General features: G+C 44.0%; 1 protein-coding gene and 2 long non-coding RNA genes across 6 annotated transcripts in view; 1 reads left to right on the forward strand and 2 right to left on the reverse strand.

Moving 5' to 3' along the window:
* The window catches only part of LOC140602911 (uncharacterized), an 84,536-nt gene that overhangs the window by 5,099 nt on the left and 56,284 nt on the right, over positions 1–23,153 (forward strand). Inside the window, exons 2-4 of one of the 2 annotated variants that reach the window (XR_012005893.1) lie at positions 4,964–5,223; positions 6,326–6,451; positions 8,795–10,795. This is a non-coding gene — a long non-coding RNA (uncharacterized lncRNA). Of the gene's footprint in view, positions 1–4,963; positions 5,224–6,325; positions 6,452–8,794; positions 23,132–23,153 lie in introns of those variants that run through there. The other variant, XR_012005892.1, reaches the window with a different exon arrangement.
* Positions 2,609–3,148, reverse strand: LOC140602908 (small ribosomal subunit protein eS24-like). The gene has a single exon (XM_072773170.1). It carries the CDS (start codon positions 3,146–3,148, stop codon positions 2,756–2,758), a length of 393 nt encoding a protein of 130 aa, XP_072629271.1. The 3' UTR covers positions 2,609–2,755.
* On the reverse strand, positions 4,673–22,971 carry LOC140602909 (uncharacterized). Of its 3 annotated transcripts, none has more exons than XR_012005889.1 (6): positions 22,676–22,971; positions 22,139–22,244; positions 7,958–8,023; positions 7,746–7,859; positions 7,116–7,265; positions 4,675–5,180 (listed from the first exon to the last, which is right to left on the reverse strand). It is a non-coding gene; the product is annotated as an uncharacterized lncRNA (long non-coding RNA). The 3 variants fall into 3 exon arrangements; XR_012005888.1 differs by having other exon boundaries at positions 4,678–5,205; XR_012005890.1 differs by lacking the exon at positions 7,746–7,859 and having other exon boundaries at positions 4,673–5,205.

The following is a 23,153-nucleotide window of genomic DNA, read 5'->3' on the forward strand; positions in this document are numbered from 1 at the left end:
CTGTACTGTGTGGTAATATAATTAATGAATATTTCATGGCGCAAACTACATTGAGAGGAAGGGTCATTGTCAATGATAGTATAAATCCTTAATTTTAAATAACCATCTTAATAATTTTGCTTTGCATGGTAGGGGGCTACCTTCCTGTCAGATTTGATTTGATCATTACTGTTTCATTCTGTTTGTTGGATCAATGTGGACACCTTGTCTTGGAAGAGAAGCATTAGTTCTGCTATTTTTCTTTGCTCATTTGCGCTTACATTTACATAAGTTATGCATTGAGGCTGCAATTTATGAAACATGACCATCAAACTTTGAAAATTACCTGAGTGTCCAGAAAAAATCATGAGCCTGCAGAGGGCTTTGATCTGGGGTGAAGGAAATGCCAGCCCACTGAGAAAAGTTAAAGGGACAGTAGAAGAACAAATTATAGTCACCTATGATTACATCTCACAAGCTGTATCTGTGAAGCAGGCCACTTACATCAATAAAATTAGAGAGTTAATATTTTCTGCTTGTACCAAATGATTGCTGCATGCATGTGTCTTTCCCACTTGGGAAGTTTGGATGGATAATTGAAAGGGATAGTAATTTCAAAGACGTTAATGGTTAAGAGCATAGTCAGATACCAAAGGCAAATTCAGGGGAAAAAAAAAAAAAAAAAAAAGCTGACACTTCATGAACACCCAGGTGTATTTTCAAAGACTGAATCCATCACATTTTATCTGAGAGGCCTCTGGGCACTAGGGTTGTCCATTCCTTCCTGGCCTAGTAATCAGGACAAGGATTTATTAAGGTTTTCTGTCCCCTAGAAGTGGAAGAAATAACAGCCCCTGGAAAGTTATCTTTCCAGCTTTCATTGAGCCTTGAAGGTGAACATCTCATCACTTCTGCCATAACTGATCAGTCACACAGACCAATCCTGATACCACAGGAAGGAAACACAAAGACATGAGTCCCAGGAGGTAGAGGACATTGGAAGCCTTGTTAGGGGCTGGCTACTATCATGAGGTTGGCATTGTTATCACCCCCATTTTGCAAAGGAAGAAACCAAGGTTCTGATCAGAAATTTGCTCAAGTCACTAGCTTGGAACTAGCAGAGCTGGGGTTTAAACCTGGGGAGGGTGACCCCAGAGCACATCCTTTTTGAGCATAGCCTTGTACCCTGATCTTACCACATCCCTTTTTCTAATTTCCTTTCTTTACCCCACTGCATGAAATGTTGCAAATAAGATATATTTCCTTTTGCCTAGACCACTTCAAAAGTCATTGTTTCTTACAGGTGGAGGTTGGAGGGTTTCCAAAGAATGAAATACAATGAGCCTATCTGGCCAAAGTCCCTCACATGCACATGTTAATTAATTAATTAAGAAAATGTCACATGGAGACTAGGAATAACAAGACCATTGACCCAGTTTCAGAGCCTAACATTTACAAAATGATCTCAACGTAGAGTGGGTTGTGTGTACATCCTGTTCAGTTTCTCTCTTCCTGGTTGTTGGGGTCAGGTTGTCTCATGAGGCTTGGGTGGGCTAAACTGAGCAACATTATGCTAAAATAAGTTTGCAATATTAGACCTTAGGAAACAAAAGCCAGAAAGAGAAACTACTTTTCCTATAAACTGTGAACTGTGGGATAACATCTTGCAAACAGCATGACTGGATAGAGGGTGACTTATGGATGAGTAGGAACGGGACTCTACATGATATATAATGTTATCTGTATAAATGATCATGAGCAAGGTAAAGTTTTGTTTTTCTTTTGTTGTCATTTTTTTCATTAACCAAATCTGTAGTTACACTAAATTGTAGGTCATTATTTTAAACTAGGGATAGCACAGTTTTGTTGTCTTTAATAATTCATTTTAGCATTTTTTATGTGACAGGCCCTATTCTAGGTGCTTTAGACACAGTAACGCATTTTAAAAACTTTTTTTTAAAGTTTGAGGTATGATCAACAAATAACATTTAATGCATTTCAGGTGCACAACATAAAGACTTGATATTTGTGTATATTGTGAAGTGATCATCTGTCACCCCACGTAGTTAACAGATGTTTTTCTTGTGATGAGAACTTTTAAGATGTACTCTTTTAGCAAATTTAAAATATGCGATACAGTATTATTAACTATAGTCACCATGCTGTGTATTATATTCCCATAACTTATTTATTTTATAACTAGGCGTTTGTACCTTTTGACCCTCTTCATGTATTTTGTTCCCCGCCCCACGCCCTACCCCCACCTCTGGCAGCCACTAATCTGTTCCCTGTAACTATAAGCTTGGATTCTTTTTTTTATTCCATATGTAAGTGTGGTCATATGATATGCAATTATCATTCTCTGCCTGACTTATTGCACTTATCTTCAAGGTCCATCTCTGTTGTTGCAAATGGCAAGATTTTACTTTTTTTTATGACTGAATTATACACACGTGCGCACACACACACACACCCCCTACATTTTCTTTATCCATCCTTCCACTGATGGACAGTTCCGTGGTTTCCATATCCAGGCTGTTGAAAATAATGCTTTAATGCACACGAGGGTGCCTATATCTTTTTGAGTTGGTGTTTTCATTTTCTTTGGATAAATACCCAGAAGTGGAATTGCTGAATCATATGATGGTTCTCTCTCTCTCTCTCTCTTTCTCTCTTTAAGTTCTTATTTTATTAATCCTCTCAGGAAAAATCTGCACAATCACCACAGGTAAAGTCACTGCAGAATCTTTACTCCTTCTGTTGTTCAATCTCCAGCTCATTTGTTGCCAGCACCAACACTGGCTTTTGCAGTTCCCTTGGCCTTCTTCATTCTGTTCCTGCATTCCTTTTCCTGTGTTCTTGAGGTCTTTTTCTGCTCACACAGGCCATGTCTCGAAAGTCTATGTTTGAGTTCATTTTTCTTTGCATAAGCCAATGAATCATAAATCATGCCAAAGCTAGTTGTCTTGCCACCGCCCAAATAGGTTCTGAATCCAAACACAAAGATGACGTCTGTTGTGGTCTTGTCCATTTTGGCTAGTTTTTCCCGAATATCTGTCTCAGGTACTGTTGGCTTTCTGGGGTGAAGAACGCCAATGAATATTTGTTCCCTCTGGAGTTGTCGGTTGGCCATGAGCTGCTGGGGACGGATAGTTACTGTGTCAGTCATGATGGTGGCCAAGCTTCAAGCAGCCGAGGAAGAAAAGAGAATGACTATATGGTAGTTCTAGTTTTTTTGAGGAACTTCCATGCAGTGCTATAGTGGTTGCGTCATACTTGCAACCCCACCAACGGTGCTCAAGGGTTTCTTTTTCTCTACATCCTCACCAGCACTTGTTCTTTCTTGTCTTTTTGATGCTAGCCATTCTGATAGTTGTGAGGTGATAGCTCCTTGTGATTTTGGTGTGCATTTGGTGTGCTTTTGTTTTGCATTTCTCTGATGATGAGTGATGTTGAGCATCTTTTCATGTGTCTGTTGCCATCTGTATGTCCTCTTTGGAAAAATGTGTATTCGGATCCTTTGCCCATTTTTTTAATGAGGTTTTTTTTTTTTTTTTTTTTTTGCTGTTGTGCCGTATGCATTCTTTATATATTTTAGATATTAACCTCTTATTAGATATATGATTTGAAAATATTTTCTCCTATCTGGTAGAGTGCCGTTTCATTTTGGTGATGGTTTCCTTTGCTGTGCAGAAACTTTATAGTTTGATGTAGTCTCATTTATTTATTTGCTTTTGTTGCCTTTGTCTTTGGTGTCAAATTAAAAGAAAATAATCACCAAGACTGATGTCAAGGAGCTTCCTGCCTATGTTTTCTTCTAGGAGTTTATGGTTTCAGATCTTACATTCAAGTATTTAATTCATTTTGAGTTAATTTTTGGTATAATATATGGTATGAGATGGTGATCTAGTTTCATTCTTTTGCAGGTGGCTGTTCAGTTTTCCCAATACTATTTATTGAAGAGACTGTCCTTTCCCCTATTGTATATTCTAGGCCCCTTTGACCTAAATTAATTGACCATATATACTTGGGTTTATTTTGGGGGTCTTTATTCTGTCCCAATGATCTGTGTGTCTGTTTTCATGCCAGAACCATACTACTTTGATTGCTATACCCTCGTAATATGCTTTGCAATAGGGAACATGATGCTTCCAGCTTTGTTTCTCTTTCTAAAGATTGTTTTGGCTATTTGGGTTCTTCTGTGAGTCCATACAAATTTTAGAATAGTTTGTTCTATATCTGTGAAAAATACTATTGGAATTTTGGTGGGGATTGCATTGAATCTGTAGCTTGCCTTGGATAGTATGGAGATTTTAACAATATGAATTCTGATACCATGTTGAATAAAAGTAGTGAGAGTGGGCAATCTTGTTCCTGATCTTAAAGGAAAAGTTTTTGGCATTTCATCATTGAGTATTATGTTAGCTGTGGGCTTGTCATAGCTGACTTTTATTATTTTACACATTTCTATTAATCCTGACAGCAACCCTGTGAGGCAGGTACTATTACTTTTCCCATTTGGCAGATGGGGAAACTGAGGCACAAGTCTTGTCCTGGTTAAGTTCCAGGTTGCCTAAGTTATAAAGCAACCTGAGACTAAGTAACCAGCCAAGATTACCAACTAGTAAGTTTCAGAATTGGGATTCAGACCAGGCCCTAGAGCTGCAGAGCCTGGCTTTGAATCAGGCTCTTTGCTGGGTACAAAAAGATGGGCACATAGGTCATTCTCTTTTGTGATCACACAGGCCATTCTTACCACTGGGATCCCCTCCCTCCCATTCTCACGCCTTCTCCTGCCTGACCAGGAGATTCCTGTCCCTTTCTTTCTAAGAGTCCGCTCAGGTTTACCCTCTGCTGTGAACCCTTCCTGCAGACGTGGGCACGCACCTGTTTCTTCCCATGTTCTTCCTATGTTTTATTCAGTCTGAGATATCTGCTGCTTTTTAAATCTCCCCGGCTTCTTGTCTACATTCTCTGTCACCAGTTCTGTGGCTCCCCCTCCCCGATGTCAGAGGTGCTCCAAATAACCTGAGACCAGCCAGATCAGAGCCTTCCTTCAGGCCACAGTTCAGAGGTGACCAGGTGAGCCAGGTTTGGCTAATGAGAGTGAATCCTGGGACATGATGGGAGCTCATGGAGAGACACACATGATTCCGTTGTAAGTCTGGAGCTGCTGGAAGCCTTCTGTTGTCACCGTGTCCCTGAGGAGAGAGCCAAACTGAGGATCTGGAGAAAGGAATGAAGGTGAGAGTTGGCTGGTGACATTGTTTGAGCCTTTGGGTCACACTGCACCATACTTTTGGACTTGATTGGCTAATGAATGCCCTTTGTCGGCTTATGCCAGTGGGAGTTTCCTATCATTGGCATCCATAGGAATATGAACCAGTAGCTATGTTCTACTCTGTACCTACAGCTATTTCATAATACCAGTGTGGACTAGACCACAATCCTTTGGGAAGCAGCAGATGCTCAATAAATAATTGTTGAATGAATTTAGCTGAAGAGTGTTTTGGAGGACCTGAGTCTAGAGCAGGGACATTTTTATAGAGGCCAATGACTTAGCTGGTACGAGATGTAATCAAGGGACTTGGGTTGAAGAGTGAGACTGAAGGAATGGGACAGACACGAGACAGAATGAATTCCGCAATGGTACAGAGTGGGGTGGAGCAGTAGTCACATTAAAGCTTGAGTGCTACCCCAGTCTGTGTTTCTGGATCTGTGTGTTTTAGTTAACTTCTTAGCAGCCAACTAGATTAATTTAATATTCCTAGGTGGCTATTGCCTGTCTAAATACCCCACTGCTGCTAGTTTATCACAGCTGAAAGGTTAATGTTAGATAATCAGAGGCTCACGTAAAGCCAGTAAGCATGATCGTCACATAGAACAAGAGCTTTTATTAACCAACACATTTGGATCTTCCTAGATCCTAGGGACAGGACCAAGAGTGCAGGGGCCCAGACGACTCAGTATGTGGTGACAGGCAGCTACTGGACAATGGAATGGAGCATAGGCTAAGGGCAAAGCCCCCGAGTAAAATGGAAACTGGGAGGTGAAGTTTTCCTTGGTTATCTAACCACCAGCCAAGAGGACACCCCAGTAGGAGATGGTGGGAAGTTATGTATGTGCAACGGCACCCTACGACCCACTCCAGGACCCAGCGGAAGAGAGGAAGAAGACCCCTCTTTGCTTCCCATCACCTCACCTAAAAAAAGAGCCAAGTCCCACTTAGGTTCAACATCTTCCCTCTCAGCCTGCCCCAGGACAGATCAGAGGGAAAGAGGGGCACCATCTGCTTTGCTGTGGAATTACTGTATGTTTGCTCTTCTGCTTTGTCACTGACCTGCAGACTGCCAGCTGCAAGGTGGATTCTGGGTGACCTATGCCTGAATCAGCCACGGAGAAGACCCCATTCTCTAGAATAAAGGATCTGCAGCAGGACAGATGGAATGCTCTGTCATGATGAGGATGTTCTGTAAGTAGTCCACTGTGGTAGTGCTAGCCGCAGTGGCTGCTGAGCACTTGGGATGAACTGATGGCTAGCACAATTGAGGAATTAAATTTTTAAAGATTTATTTATGTATCTGGGGGGGGGCAGAGGAAGAGGGAGAGAATCTCAAGCAGACTCCCTGCTGAGTGTGGAGCCTGACACAGGGCTCGATCCTAGGACCCTATTATGATGTGAGTCAAAAATCAAGAGTCGGATGCCCAACCGGCTGAACCACCTAAGCACCCCAAGGAATTGAATTCTTAATTTAATGTCCTTTAATTAGTTAAAATGAAAATTTAAACAAGAACTAGTGGCCACTGTACTAGATAGCACAGCGCTATAGTTTCTTTCTCCCTCCTCTCTCCTGCTTCGCCTCTTCCACTTATTTCTCCATCCATCCCTCTCTCTCTTGCTGAAGTAGCTCCTGTGGAATGTGGGCTTTCTATTTTTTAAAACCCTTCCGGTCTGGGCCTGTGACTAACCCATGCCCTAACTATGAGTCAGTTGAGTGTGGTCTCTTTTAGCTAAAGTGGAGTATTCTTGATTGTAATTCAAAAACAGAATCCATAAAAAAATAAATAAATAAAGCAGTATGCTGTCATTTCAAAGTATTAGTATTTTACACAACTCCCCTAAACTGGTTATTTACCTCTTATTAGGAAGAAACTGTAAGGGTGGGAAACATGTCTGTAAAGGGTTCTGGAGCCAGAATTCCTGGTTCAAGCTCTCACTTTCTCACGTATGAGCTGTAGGTTCTTGGTCAACTTACTGAATTTCTCAGTATCCTCAGTTTCCCCCTCTGTAAAATAGAATAATCATATTGCTATATGATTGGGGCAGGTTGTGGTGAAGATTTAATCATTTTTAAAATGATTTCATCCTATGTAAAGCACGTAGGACAGAGCTCAACACATAGTAGGTGTTAACCAACGCTTACTAATATTATTCCCTCTGCTTAGCACCCTTCCTTGCCCAGAGCAGGTGCTCGAGAGAGGTTTGTTGAATGAATAACCGGATTGAGTACATTGCCACCAGGTGGCAGCAGTGCCTCACTTATAAAGGACCAAGTGCCTCACTTATAAAGGACCAAGCCACCAGATTACATCAGGGTCAGTGCAACTTCCTGCTGAAGAACCGAACCCCTTCTCTCTCCTGCTCCTCCTCTCCCCTAATCTCTGCCCTCTCTCGTGATGAACCTTTCCTCTCTTCCTCACTGCATTAGTCGGCTAGGGCTATCCTACAAAAGACGAGGTGACTTAAACAATAGACATTTTCTTACAGGGTTGGAGGCTAGATGTTCAAGATCAAGGTGTATCTGCAGGGTTTGTTTCTGGTGAGGCCCATCTCTTGGCTTGTCGATGGTTACCTTCTTGCTGTATCCTCACATGGTTTTCTGTGCACACGCAGAGAAAGAGCTTTGCTGTTTCTTTCTCTTCTTATATGGTCACGTGTCATATTAGATTAGAGCCCTACTCTTTTGATTTCATTTACCCTTAATTATTTCCTTTACAGGCCTTTTCTCAAAAATGCAGTCACATTGGGTATTAGGACTTCAACCTATGAATTTGGGGAAAATACAATTCAGTTCATAATACCACTTTTATTTCTAATCTCCGTTCTCACACTTCTTTCTTATTTCCTATTATCCTCCCATCCCTCGGCCTTTATATGGCTTTTCTAGGTTATGGCTGAACAACTCTAGGGACTGTCATTCATATCATAGCGTAGATTTGTATATTACGATGACGTTGAGGCAGACGGCAGTAACATGTCTTGAAGAAGGGGAATCTTTTTTTCAAATTCACACAAAAGTGCTGGCGCCCCTGCTTTCCCTCCATTGTATTCCTGTCCTTCTCCTCATTTTTCCTTTGGCTCCTCTCTTTCCTTACTCTACTCTCCAGGCTGAGCCTACTTCTTGTTCATAAAGAGATTCATTCATCACAGCTCACATTGTTCAGTACCTCAGGGCCAGGCTCCGTGTGGATGCCAGATGGTGCACCTTCAGCCCATCCATCCACACCCAGCACCACAACACTCGGGGGAATGAGCCTCCAACATTCTAAGATTGTTCACGGTCTGTCTTTACCTTGGAGCAGACATTAGGACCCAAACATGGCAGGGGAGGGGGAGGCGTATGGTACTGTGACATACACTAGCATTTATTGAGCACTTACTGTGTGCTGCACCCAATTCAGATCCCTCTCTGTGTATTACACTTAATCATCAAAACTCTGCTCTCATTTTGTAGATGACAAAACTAAGCTGCAGACGATGTAGCAGAGCCTCCTAATTGTTCCCTAATTTCTATCTTCTCTTTTTATCTTTAAGTAATTGAAGCTGATGAATTTTGGCTGGACCTGGGGATGTCCAAGAATGGCTGTGGTTCTCAGACTCCCTTGTAGTTCAGTGCAGCCACATGACTCAGTTGTATGTGAGGAGAAATGGGATCTGCAATTTTAGTGTCCCATCCTTCAAAGGACACTGCTTGCTCTCTATGTCCTCTTTTCCTTGCTCCAAGGATGGGGCTGTAGTGAGCTGGCTTTGACCATGAAAGCAAGGATCACAGAATGAGGACAAGCCGAGCAACATAGAGGGAACCCGGTCCCTGGATGTGCTTATGGGACAAAGCAATGTACGTGCCTGCCCTAAATATATCTTTAGATTATTATATGAATACGAAATCAACCTCTGTCTTGTTGAAATCACCATATTTTGGAGTGTCTTTGTTACAGCACCTTAGCCTGTTCTCTAACTAATATGGAGAGGTTAAGTAATGTGTGCAAGATCACAATGGTAATAAATGACAGCAAGTGGATTTTAACTCTGGTAGGATTTGAATCCAGAGCCCAAGCTGACTGTGCAATAACAAGCCAGCACCCAAACTTAACTACTAACTATATAATAAGATCTTGTTCCTCCCAAAATTCATAATCTCCAGGCAAGACCACCCCTTGTATTGCGCTTTGAAGGACAGTCAAATAAGCTCTCAAATACCAATTGTCTAATCTTTTCACTGGATAACTGGAAACCCCATGATCATTCCTTTCTTTGAGGGAGTAGAGATCTGGTTAAAATGTAAACACAAAGTGAGAGAAGCAACACAAAAATCCATCATCACCACGAAGTCTTGGTGCTAGTTAATTCCTCATCCTGTCCGACCTGTCAGGGTTGAGATAGAGTGGGAAATGGGGCAGATGAAATTCGATGGAATGCTATGAAGGAGGTGGGTAAAACAGTGTGTGGGGAGAGCAGCATGTTTGGAAAGGAAACAGAAGAATCCTTTGCCTTTCTGAAGGAAGATATGGTAGACAGACATGTCTTCTAAACGCCTTCAAAGACACCCAAGTCCATGTCCCCATCCCTGGATCTGTGAGTACATTGCATGACAAAGGGATTCCATAAATGAAGGACCTTGAGATGGAGAGATTATCCTGGATTATTTGGGTACCCAAGCTTTGGTCTCCAAGCTACACTTAGGGGACCTTATATGGGAAAGAGGGAGTCAGGAGAGAGAGTCAGAGAAGTCAAGATGGTGACAGAAGCAGAGGTCAAAGGAAGAGAGGTTTGAAGATGCTACACTGCTGGCTCTGAAGAGTGAGGAAGGGGCTAGGAACCAAGGAATGTGGCTCCATCTAGAAGCTGGAAAATTCTCCTCAAGAGCCTCCAGGAGAATGAAGCCCAGCTGACACATTGGCTTTAGCCAAGGTGAAGTCATTTTGGACTTCTGATTTCCAGAGTACATTTTTTAAAGCCTCCCACTTTGTGGTGCTTTTTTTAGCCACAGGAAATACTACAAGGAGTGTGGTTGTCGGGGAAACAAGTGGCACATGTATAGACTTTCTGTAATGGTTTTACCCATGGAGGTATGGGCACTGTCAAGGGTATAAAAAAGGGATGGAGAAGAATCAAGAGATCAACAACAGCAAGAATCCAATACCATCCTGAGATCTGAGGCCATGGGGGAAAGAGGTGTCACTGAAGACTAAGAAGAGCTGGAGTCATGAAGAAGCCACCCAAGAAGAAGCTGTAGCCACAGAGGGTGGGCTGTGGGTTGGGCTGGATTTCCCAAAGGTGCCTCTTAGGTACACTAAGCTCTGATGGCAAAGAATTCTTTACAAGACTTTGTAAAGAGCTCCTGGGGGGCTTAGTCAGTTAAGCATCTGCCTTTGGCTCAGGTCATGATCCCGGGGTCCTAGGATTGAGCCCTTCTTTGGGCTCCCTACTGAGTGGGGAGCCTGCTTCTCCCTCTGCCTCTCCCTGCCTCTCTCCTTTGCTTGTGCTCTCTCTCACTGTCAAATTAACAAATAAAAATCTTAAAAAGAAAAAAAAGACTTTTGTCCCTAAAAAAGATTCACAATGGATTCCTCACTCCATCTTTGAGGCCAACAGACAATAGTAACAGCTGTCTTAATGAGAAAAGACCTCCATTAGACCCACTTTTTTTAGGTTCTCAACTCTTGTTCTAGCTTTTTCTTTGTCTTGAATATGTAAAAATGCTTTGAATGATTATGACTTATGCTTCTTATTTCAAGACATCCTTTTAATGGAAAAAACATATATAAATGGATTATAGGGTATAAAAAGAAATGCAGTTACCCATGCATGCAAAAGCCTACCTCATTGGCCAAAGCTGTAAGCTGAGTACCACCATGCACCTTGGGGCAGTGACCCATATTTCAAGCAAAGTAGCAAGGGGAAAATTTAAAGTGCCCCAAGTTTTAATATAGCGTATGGGGTAGTGGTTACCCGAATCTTGCATGTCATACCCAGAATCAATTGGGGGAATGTGCAAGGGGGAATGGGTACTTTGATCTTTTCATAGTTTCCTTCTTGGTAAATAAATGTGTATTTTCAAGCTGAATCTCATCGTGCAATTTCCTGCCAACTTTAGTTCTCTGTAAAACTTACCTTCACTTTTTCCATCTCTGCCCCCAGGCATTCAACACTTTACCTTTTGAATGTCTAGATTGAAATAAAATATTTTAGAGAAATGAGGCATGTGATAACAGTCCCCACAGCCTTCCTCCCCCCCACCCACCCCCAGCATGACAGTAATTTGGTCCTCTGTGTTTACTCAAACTTCACAATTGCCCCCTGATTTATATTAAATGTAGCTACATTTGAAGACTTAGAGGTAATCTAAGTGGAAACAGCTTGACTCTCTAAAGAAAAATAAATAAATAAAAATCAGAGTAAAATAATTACAAGAGAATTGGAAGAACAGACCCAATTTTGTCACTAATAATTTTTAGAATTTGTAGAGTGTCATTTGTTATTACTCTCCGTTTCCACCTCTCCAGCCAAAACAAGTTCTAAGCCCATTTGGATGTATTTTTATGGATGAAGTCAATGAATTTAACATGATAACTTTTAAACCATTTTAAATCCGAGTAAATTATGTAGTGAAATCCTGTTCATTTGGATTTTGTCCATGTTTGCCATGATTTAGATACGAGCTGGTTTAAAGGTTACTTTTCCAGTTACTGTGGGAAAGAGTTTACTAGGGAAATAATATAAGGAAGATTTTTCAATCTATTTAAAAAGTCAGATGGCTTCCAAGTACTTGAAAAAGTTTTGATATTTTCAGTTTGCATATAAATAACTTATTTTGATAATGGTCAATGACTATCAAGGTTTCTGACTTCACTGATATTTACACAGGACTTTCTAAGCTTACAAAACATTTCTGAGAGTCAGGATTTTGGTTCCCACTATATAGAGACATTCATTCATTTCTTCATTTAACAAATATTTTGTTGAATACCTTCCATGTGCCAGGCATTGATCCAGGTGCTAGAAAGAAAACTGCCAGATTAAACCAGGACCTACACCCAAGTTCTGTTCATCCTCTCACCCCCCTCCCTCACACACCCTAGGGACACCCCCACTAAGTATTGAACCTGGAAGGCCCTTTAAGGACAGAGGATATGTTTCAGCTATCTGACTCTCTGAATGCCCAGTATCTAGAACTGAGTTTGGCACCTAGTAGATGCTCAACAAACATTTGTTGAATGAAAAACTCCTGACTCCTAGTCCAGGGCTCATTTGCTAGAACACAGCTAATACTTGTTTAGAGTATTAGCTGTTAGGTGCTGGGCTAAGAGGTGGGTAGTATTATTATTCTCTTCACTTAAGAGATGAGAACGATGAAAAATAGAGAAGAAAAAAAAGTCGAAAGTAACTTGCCCAGGGTCACATACCTAATAAGTGGTAGAACCAGAATCTGGGTGCAGGAAAGTTTGATTCTGATACTACCCTCTAAAGGTAACTCTGCCTCTATGGCTAACTCTGAACTGTTAGGTAGCTATGTGCTAAAATTCAAGATCTGTAAAGGCAGGGATTTTGGTGTGGTTTGTTTTTTCTTAGAGTAATTTGCATTTTTTCCATTTTTTAAAAATTTAAATTCAATTTGCCAGCAGGGATTTTTGTACTTTCGTACTACTGTATTTCCAGAGCCAAGAACGTGCTTGGAACGCTTTGGCACCAGGTATGCTCTCGGGACAGATATAGGTGGAATAACTAGTTTCATTAAAGATGATCTAACAGGACCTTCATTTGTTTGCATGTTGTTTGACATTTGCTGTGTTATTGACAATAGTAGACGCTGTGGGTTGCTATTTCCAGTCCATTGCTCCAGTGGGAATGGCTCTGATTCTGTGTCCATGTCTTTCACACATGACTCAGGTAAGAGGCATCCTTGGTACTGCTCCAGTGGGTAAAGCCCAGGGGTGCTGCTGAACATTCTATAGAACCCAGGGCAAGCTCCCCACAAGGGAGAGTCATCCAGTCCAGGATGTCAGTGGTGCTGAGATGGAGAAACCCTGGTCAAAGCCAATGACAGTGGTTCCATTTCTCCTGCGGTGAGTGCTTTAGCTCTGATCACCAGAAGTAATTCCGGTCAATGAGACGTGAGCAGAAGTCCACATGGGGAGTGTGGTGGAGAATATTCATGACCCCCCCTTGTTCATTTTGCCTTTTCAGTAGCAGCAGTCCTCCAGGGTGAGCCAGGCAGATGCCCAACTACTGTACTTCTTAGGCTCCCCTACTGCAAGGTGGGGCCATGTGACGGTGTTGGTCCACGAGCTGTGAGAAAAAGTGTTGAGTCTAATTTCTGGAGCACGTTTTAAATAAGGAAATTGCTATTGTCGTTCACGGTGTCTCTTTTCCACTTTCTTCAAACTGGCAGTTGATATTTGTGATCCAGCTTGAAGCAAATGCGCAACTCCAGGGCATGGCACGGTAACAAGATAGACTTAGTTACGTGGGCATTGGCACATGAGAGATAAACAAGCTTTCCTGTTTAAACCATCGTATTTTTGAGACTTTCCGTTCTAGCCGCTTAACTAGTATTCTAAGATGGAGTGCTTCTGACTAAGCATTTCCTCTCTGATAAAACACACATCCTTACACACTCACGCCCCCACACACACACACGAAATGGCTGTTTGTCCAAAGAATGTTGTGGGATTTATGTGGAATGTCTGGAACCATGGCTGCCATCTTGTGACCATGAGGTAAGGTAGCCAGAGGGTCAAAGCTGACCTTCTAAGTGAGAATGGCATAGGATAGTTGTAAAAAACTTAAATCTTTCTAGACATTGTTGAAGCATTGAATTAACTTTGTTTCTGTCCAGGGACTTCTTGTTGAGCAAGCTAGTAAATTCACAGTATCATAACAGTTATTTTGAGGTGTTCTTTTAAAAAGAATTATAGCCCTCTCCTAACTGATTCCCTCTATGTATTCGAGCATAAAGATTTTTCGTGTCATTATAAGAATTCGGAATTTTTTTTTACCAACTTATCTTGCCTTTCTCCTTATTTGCTACACCCTCTCCAAGTTAATTTGAATCTGTGAGGTTTCTATACTTGAGGTGAGTATGTGGGAAAAACATGCACTACAAATCCTTTGAGGAAATGAGGATGCAGGGCAGCAGTAATTGCCACTGTGATGCTTCTTGCTTAGAATGAAGTTGAATGGGAGGCTCGGTTTCCAAAAAGTCAAGAGTAGGAATTGTGTGGGCTGTGAGCTGCAGCTGTGGTGGTGGTGATGGAGTGGAGGTGCGGGGTCAGCCTCAGGGAATGTTGGGTCCACGTCAGTGGTATCCCCTAGCATTCTGCAGTGCACTACCTGCTCAAATACCGTCGGTCCTCCCAGATTAGAGGGTGCCCACATCCAGTATTTTCAACCAATTATTTCCATCTCCTTTGCTCCCTCACGGCCCTTCCCTAGTTGTGCTGTTTGGATGCTCCCTGAAGCCATGAAGCTCATGCTAATGGGTTTGCAATGAAGGCACACTCCTCAGGTGACCTTGAAATGATGGCAACGGCTGTTCCCTGGAGGCAATGACAGATCCTCTCTGCTTTCCTCTTGGCAGGTGATGGAGAGAAGGGCCTTTGCTCTCTCTGTTTTTACATATAGGCACCCACCATGGAAAGGCCAGCATGCAGGTGAATTTCCATTCACTTCCTACCAGCAGCCAGCCCCTCCTTTTGAACTCATCTTGAATCATTTGCCAGACCAGCCAATTAGTCTCTTCACCTTTCCTGAAGCTTCACCAGGGAAGGGATATCACAAGCAGCAACTCCCTCATTATCCCACTTCTTCTAAGCACTGTGATTCTCAGTGCCCGCCATGGGAGAGGAAGCTAATTTGCACGAGACTCTTTAACCCTTCCTTGAAAGACTTCGGTCTCCATCCTTCTCTCTCTCTCATACACACATACACATGCACACACACAGCATCTACACCCTCGTCCAAGGTAGGAAACAAGGTGAGAGTACGCAGCATTCAAGAGTACATTTGAAAGTGAGACATAATTTCAGATGGAGTTGTAATTGAGAGAGAGATCATGATTCGATTTAAATACAGTCTGGAAGGAAAAACACAGGGATTGTATTTCCCGATCCCCACTATGGCACAATAAAGACTTTTTCCTAATGTATGGAATGTGTTTGTATGAAAGAATTTGCAAAATGGTGTAAAATCAACTTGTATTGTCTTAGATTTAATAAGTTATCTTTATTAGGAAAAATATAATTACACCTCTCATCCCCCAAACCCAGGACGAATGATTGGTTACCTTCCACTTGGGCCAAAGAGATTTCTCCCAGTTCTGTCATCTAGGGCATCTACTCGAATATTGTTACTTCCATGATACCTGAGCACAGTGTCCATAGGCTGGACACAGTGGGCAGCTGTTTCAATACTGTGGCCCATGGAAGCAAGGGAGAGGGAGATAAAGATATTTGTGGGACGGACTCCGTGCACAGAAGGTTAGACCTATTTGTTCTTCCACTTTCTGCTGTCATTCCTGGAACTTCTTTTTTTAAAATTTATTTATTCATGAGAGACACACAGAGAGAGGCAGAGACATGGGCAGAGGGAGAAGCAGACTCCCTGAGGGGAGCCTGATGTGGACTCGATCCCAGGGCCCTGGGATCACGCCCTGAGCCAAAGGTAGATGCTCAACCGCTGAGCCACCCAGGGGTCCCTCCTGCAACTTCTCTGGGTCCTGCGAATACTGCATATGGGAACGGAGGGATTTGAGCTCCTCATGATGGCTGGGGTGTTGGTTAAGGCCTGGACGTAAGGCCAACCCCACGAGGACACCCCACCCTGAAGCAAGCTCATTTTCCTAATCACAGGACTTCCGAACTTCAATGAGCAAACATCAGTGAGGCGTTCAGAGCGGTGCTGGGTGCAAACACGCCATCAAGGCAGGTTTGGTAAGTGGATGACTGTTCGGTTCTATGCACCCTGGTAGCTCGAGCTGTCTCAGAAGATCGTCCTCCTGGTTGGTTCTTTTTCTTGTATCCTTTCCCAAAAGAGGCATGAGCCCAAGGCCTGAACGAAGGGCTCCCCTTGCGACTCTGTTCCAGGCGAGGAAGCTTCTGATGGGCTAAGCGGGGGACCCCTGTTGGCAGCGAAAGAATAAAGGAAGCTGGAACCAGCGGGATAAAGCTGCTGCAAGTCACTGCAGGAAGTAGCAGTTGCCTCGAAAAATGCAGTTGCACCAGATTTTCTATCTAAGAAGGAGGGTTGGTCCCTCTGGAGTGGAGAGGGCTGAGGGTTCCTTCGAGAAGGAACTAACTCCTGTAAATCAGGAAACCTCAAAGTATCGAGGGTCCAAGGGAAGGCCGGGCACCTCCCCGAAGTGAGTCATTTGCTCCCGCTGAACCCGGAAGCCCAGGCCCAGTCCTGCCCCTTTCCTTACTCTGTCCCCCAAGAATGTGGTCTGGGAGCTGGTGTACACCCTTTGGGGCCGACGGCCCCCTGCACATTGTTTCACAGCCTGGCGGCCTCTCCGACGCCCTCCCGCCCAAGCCTGCACCCAGGTCGCACCCTCTCCCGTCACCCAGGGCCCCACTTGGCTCTCGCACCTGTCCTGGGGCCTGCTAATTGTGAGACCTTCCATTTTACAAACCAATTAAAAGCCAGAGATTGGGCTGGGAGAGCAAAGCGCCTTCTTCCTCTTGTTCCCTCACTCCAGCCTCCGGCCAGGAAGCGCTCTGTGTTTTGAAGAAAGCAAGAGTAAGTTGCCCGGGAAGGCTTCTCTGGGGTTTTCCTTGCGGCCATGGAAGGGTTCGGAGCTGGATTGTACTAAAAGCCGCAGAATCATCCCCTTTAACGTGGTGAGTTTTACGGTGTGTGATTTTCAACTCAGTGCAAAACGGAAGTTGCCTTTCCCACCAAGTTGTGGCCCAGATTCTCAGGTGACCAGGCTCAGGAGAAGACGGTCCATGGAGCAGAGAGGAGAGGCACCCGAGGGGAGTAGCTGGGGCCTGCCCCCTCACAGCCTGAGGGGGGGGTAAGGAAAGAGAGTAGCCCAGCTGGCCCGGGGTGTGGGCTGAGGCAGCTCAGGGCTGAGGCATCTGCTAGCCACTGAGATAAAGCTAAAAGGCCTCAAGGTTTCATTTTTCTAAAAGGACCAACACTTCTTTTCTGGCCAAAGAGTCCCTCTGGCTGGGTCGGTGACAACTGGCCTTTCAGGGTTCTCTGCATTAAGTCCTTCGTTCTTAACATCAGTAAATCCTGCTGGAGGTCCACAACAGCCTCTCAACTGGTTGAAAGGCTAATTATCAAATAAGCCGGCATTCACAGAGTTTCCTTTCACTTCTGTCTTTCGGAGAAGCTTCTGGAGGCACCCTGTACCTGGGTTAGACTTGTCAGGGAAAATACAGGGTGCCCTGTCAAATTTGAATTTCAGATAAAGAACAAATATATTTTAAACACAAGTATATCCCATGCGATCTTTGGGACGTAATTGTATGAAAAACAAAAGTGTTCATTCCTTATTTGTAATTCAAATTGGCTGGGATGGGCCTGTATTTTTATTTGCTCCATCTGGTAACCTGGGAAGGCCTCTGGAATTCTGAACTGATAGGGTTACAGGCTATGCTCAGGTTGCGAGTTTAGAGCCAGCGGGATGGTCTCCTCTGGGGCTCGCACTACCCCATCAGCCTCCCTCTCCACAACCCTCCCGTGAATATTCAGTCTCCCAAATGATTGTGCAGCTTCAAATACCACAAGCCTCAAATTTGTAACAAATGCTAGGTCTGGTGGCAGTAGTTGCCCCTGTGATGTACACCAGGTGGGCCGCAGCCACGGCCTTGAAGCTTCCAAATGCAAACAAGCTGTGATCAGAGGGAATGTAAAAGGGGCCGCTCAGGCCAATCCCACCGTAACCCAGCTCCTGAAGAAGACGATGCCGGCAGGACCTGCTTCTGGTAGAAAAGTTCCTAGAGAGCTGTTAGAAGCTGGCCATTCTGGACTTAGACATTCTCCTCCTGCTTCTGTTCTCCTGGGTTATCCTCAGGCCACTGAAGGCTCTGTGAAGAGGGAGCATAAGCATAGTGGGGAAGGGGTTTGATAAATAGGAACGTACCACAGCCTGATTGTGCTCTCCTGGCTACGAGCTGGACCATCGTTGGTTTAAAAAAAAAAAAAAAAAAAAAAAATATATATATATATATATATATATACACATATATATATTATTCATGAGAGAGACACAGAGAGAGAGGCAGAGACACAGGCAGAGGGAGAAGTAGGCTCCCCACAAGGCACCTGATGTGGGACTCGATCCCAGGACCCCGGGATCATGACCTGAGCCAAAGGCAGACACTCAACCTCTGAGCCACCTAGGTGCCCTTGGACCACCATTGTTAATGCCCACTTGCCTCAGCTAAGATCCAGACTCAAGTACTAGACAATAGAAAGAAGAGAACTGTCTGTCCACATCTAACCCCTGGAACTGATTGACAAGACTGGTACTACACCGCCCCCCCCCCCCTTCATCAAGCTCATCGTTCTGCCCCTTTGCTTCAGTTGCTAGGAGATTGATGGTGGGGGAAGAAAGCCTTGGCCCTCCTGGTGGAACTCACCCCTGAGTCCACCCTACCCTGCGAAGTTCACACGACTCTGCGATAGGCCGAGGTGACGGTCTTGTCATGTGTGTCTCCCTAGGTGGAGGCAGTCTGCCAGACCCCCTGAAACACACAATGCTTTGGCTCCCACTCAAAAACACCAACATTCATTGCCGACAATGTCCCCACCTACCACCCGTCCCTACCCACCCCTTCCTGGAAAATGTGATGGAGGAGGGGTAGTAGGCCAACTCCAACACCACCTGGCCCTCAGCAGCAGACCTGGATGCTGGCCCGGAAGCAGCCCTGGCCCAGTGCACAGACAGCTCCTTGGGGAGGTGCACGGGGTGGCACATCCTTCTTCTCACAGCTTTAGCTTCCTGTGAGGCTGTGGAGTCACCTCTGTTGGTTTGGGTCTCTCTGACCTTGGATTATATGGGAAACAGAGGCCAGTGGGTGAAATTGGGAGGCTGAGCTATGATATGTCACTATCCGGCTTAGGGTGGGACACTTTGTCCCCAAAGAGGGAGGGTGACTTCCCACCACACCCAGCCGCAGCACAGCCTACAGCGGCCCGCCCCTTCTCCCCGTCTAACTCTAAAAATATATGCCACGTACGATGGCCCAGTTGCCTTCGGAGGTAATCCAAACCTGGTCAAGGAGCTAACACTCAATTCTTTGCTGCTTCAGGAAGTCTTAACTCCCTTTAGGATAGCTGGGGTTTGGAGCCTTTTTTGAGGGGGGGTGGGTAGTGGCTGGAAAGTATAAAAGCAGACTTTCAGAGGTTTGCTCCCCTCAACAAACCACCTCATGTTGGTTCCAGCAGCAACTGACTGAAGTCGTGTGCTCACATTGATTTTCACTAATCCAGAAATCTTGTAAATACAATATGTTTCTCTCAAACGTTTCAAACTGGAAGTGGCTCTATCACACTTGCCTAGTCTGACAAAACACCGGGCAGCCTCTGCCAGATCCCGAAGGGAGAAGGCTGTAAGCGAAATTTGGCTCACTCAACATGGTCCTTGAGAAAGACTAAACAAAACAATCACTAACATAACAGGAGAACCTGATGGTAGGACAGATCTTCCTTCCTCTGTAGACTCAGCAGAGTCACCGAATTTCCTACTCACACACAACCTGTTGGGGTCATTCAGATTACTGAAGTGAATGAAACAGGAGAGATTCTATTTCCTCTCAAGTTTTCTCTAGCTGCCCTTGCCCTTTACGGAGGGTCTTTCATGTGTCACTTGTCAAATTTCTTCTCAGCCTGGAGAAGAGGGCTGGGGAAGGCTGTGTGGGAGGTTTCAGGTCCGAGGGAGGGAGAGAGGGGGTGCAGATACTATCTGACTAAACCCCATCTGCCTGGACTCAGTCATATGGCCCCGCTTAACTGCAAGGGAGTCTGGGAAATGTAGTCTTGCTGCGCGTCTAGGAAGAAGAGGAAACAGAATTTGGTGATCACTGGCATCACTGTTAGCTCTGTCGCCACTATATGGGCCCAATGTGTCCACATCTTTTTCTTCCATATCTGCTGTCCCACCCCAGACTATCTGACTGGTCCACTTCCACTCTGCCCTCTACTTTTGCATTCCCATTACCTCTTCCCACAACTTTCTCTGCAATATCCAAGGTAACATTTTCTGGCTTATGATCAAATGATGACGCCTGCGATTTGCTTCAAATAATCCAGTGGGAGAGGGAGGCTGCTGGAAACGTAGGTGATATGTATTGATCATTGTTGGAACTGGGTTATGGGATTGGGGAACTTTATTATATTTTCTACTTTTGTATTTGCTTGAGATTTCGATAATAAGGTTGTTTTTTTTTTTAATTTTTAGAACGTAAATTAGGTTATATCCAGGATGACTGCTTATCATGATGCAGTTGTGCTCTGCCCAAGTGTGCCGGGCCAGCATCTCAGGGAGACTAGCATCCTCACAGAGGAGACTCCATAGCAAGTGGTGCCCATCCTCATGCCTTTCCTCTGTTTAAAACCTGTGGATGACTTTCCAATGTAATTGGTATATGGTGATTTTTTTAAAATGCCCAACTTGGCAAAATTGGGGCATTTTGTCAGCAGAAAGTCAGCAATCTGATGTCTATAGTCCTGTTGTTGCTATTATTGTTATTATAGGCTGAATAGTGGCCCCTGAATAGGTTCCATCCTAATTTTTGCAATTTGTGAATGCTACCTTACATGGCAAAGGGACTCTGCAGAGGTGATTGAAGGAAGGGTCTTGAGATGGGGAGAGTCTCCTGGATTGTCTGGTTTGGCCCAATGTAGTCACCAGGGTTCTTGTAAATGAAAGTAGAGAGGCAGACTCTGCAGGAGAGGCAGAGTCAAAGAAGGAGGTGAGATGCTGGTAGCAGAGGGTAGAGGGCCAGGACTGCTTGATTTGAAGATGGACGAAGGGGCCATAAGCCCCTGAATGCCAGCAGCCTCTAGAAGCTGGAAAAGGCAAGGCAACAGGTTCTCCTCTAGAGTTAGAAGAAGGATCACAGCTCCGTGACACCTTGATTTTAGCACAGTGAGATTCGTGTCACGCTTCTCACCATAGAACTCTAAGATGATCCATTGATCTTATTTCACGCCACTGAATTTGTAGTAATTCATCAGAGCAGCAATAGGAGACTAATACAATTATATTACTTGTATTCTCATGCTGCCAAACCCAGAAGTGGACCTGAGGAGGTGACACACTCCTTGCTACAGTCTGCAGGCCAGGCTCCATCAGTCCTGCTGTCTGCCCACCCTCAGGACCTGCTGTTTTCCTTTCACTTGCTTTGCTTCAGCCTCGTGAACATTTTCTCTCCCTGGAACTCCTTCAGGCCCTTGATTTGCTGTTCCTTCTGCCTGAAATGCCCTTCTCCCAACTCTTACCATTGTCAGCTTACTTAAGCATTTGGGGTTTGTGTGTTATGTGCGTGCGTGTAAAACATCTGCTTTATTTATTAACAATCTTATCCTAAGTATCGTCTCCTAAGTGGTCCAAGAAACAATTCCATAACAAAAGTGAATCCTGAAATAGAGATATACCAGAAGACAATTTCTCAAGGAACCAGCACAATTGTCAATTTCCACTTAGTCACTGAACCCATTTACACGGAAAGCTTAGAATCATTTATTTTCCCAATTCTAATTTCTCCTTTTCCTCTAAACATTCTCTTAGTGTAGCATATACCTATCAAAGATTTCTCCTCCAAAAAGGAGGCAACAGGTTCTCCTCTAGAGCCTGAAGAAGTCTGGAGCCCAGCCACTGCCCACTCCCACGTCTAATAGTGTGTGACTTAGTGGGTATCACCGAACCTCTCTGCATTGCACTTTCTTATCTGCAGGGGCGTTAATCTGGTACAGCTTGTTGCGATGATGAGTGAATAGTGTTAAGACTTGAAGAGTAGTGCCAAGTGCATGCCTGAAAAAGTCAGAAGTATTATCATTCTAGTTTTTCCAGCAAATCAAATTGTATGCTCCCAAGCAGCCTAAAGAGTGCAATGGAGAACCAAGTCAGAGGTAAATCAAGGATAAGCATCTTCAGAAATATTGCTCTATTAACTTGATGCTTTGGTATCAGCATCACGTCCTCAGAGATTTTCTCTGACTATCCCATCTATAGTAGCCCTTCCCACCCTTCTTACTTCATAGCCCTTCTTATTTTTTTTAAATAAGCTATATTTTCTAGAACAATTGTAGATTTACAGTGAAATCCCAAAGATCTTACAGGAAGTCCCCACACCCTCCCACCTCTGCACCCAATATCCCCTATTACTAACATCTTATGTTAGTGTGGAACATTTGTCATGACAAATGAGCCAATATGGACACATTATATGAATGAAACCATACCTTATTCAGATTTCTTTAGTTTTAGCCCAGTGTCCCATCCAGGATCCAATCTAGGGTACCAGAGTACATACATTTAGTTCTCCTCTTGGCTGTGATAATGTTCTTCTCCCTTCCCCCTTTGAAAAGATTTTATTTATTCATTTTGAGAGAGGGAATGTGGGGAGGGGTAGGGGGAGAGGGAGAGAGAACATCTTAACCATTCACTGCCTTGCTGAGCATGGAGCCTGATGCACGGCTCAGTCTTACAACCCCTGAGATCATGATCTGAGCAAAATCAAGTCGGTTCCTTAACAAACTGAGCTACCCAGGTGCCCCTGTCATAATGTTCTTGGTGACCTCAACAATTCTGAGGAGTACAGGTCAGGTATTATATAGAATGTTTCTCAGCTGAAATTTGTCTGATGTTTTTCTCATGGTTGTACTTGGTTATATGTTTTGGGGAGAAAGACTGTAGAGGTAAGATTCCATTTTCATCACA

Source organism: Canis lupus, chromosome 13 (assembly GCF_048164855.1).
Source record: "Canis lupus baileyi chromosome 13, mCanLup2.hap1, whole genome shotgun sequence".
Classification (NCBI taxonomy): domain Eukaryota; kingdom Metazoa; phylum Chordata; class Mammalia; order Carnivora; family Canidae; genus Canis; species Canis lupus.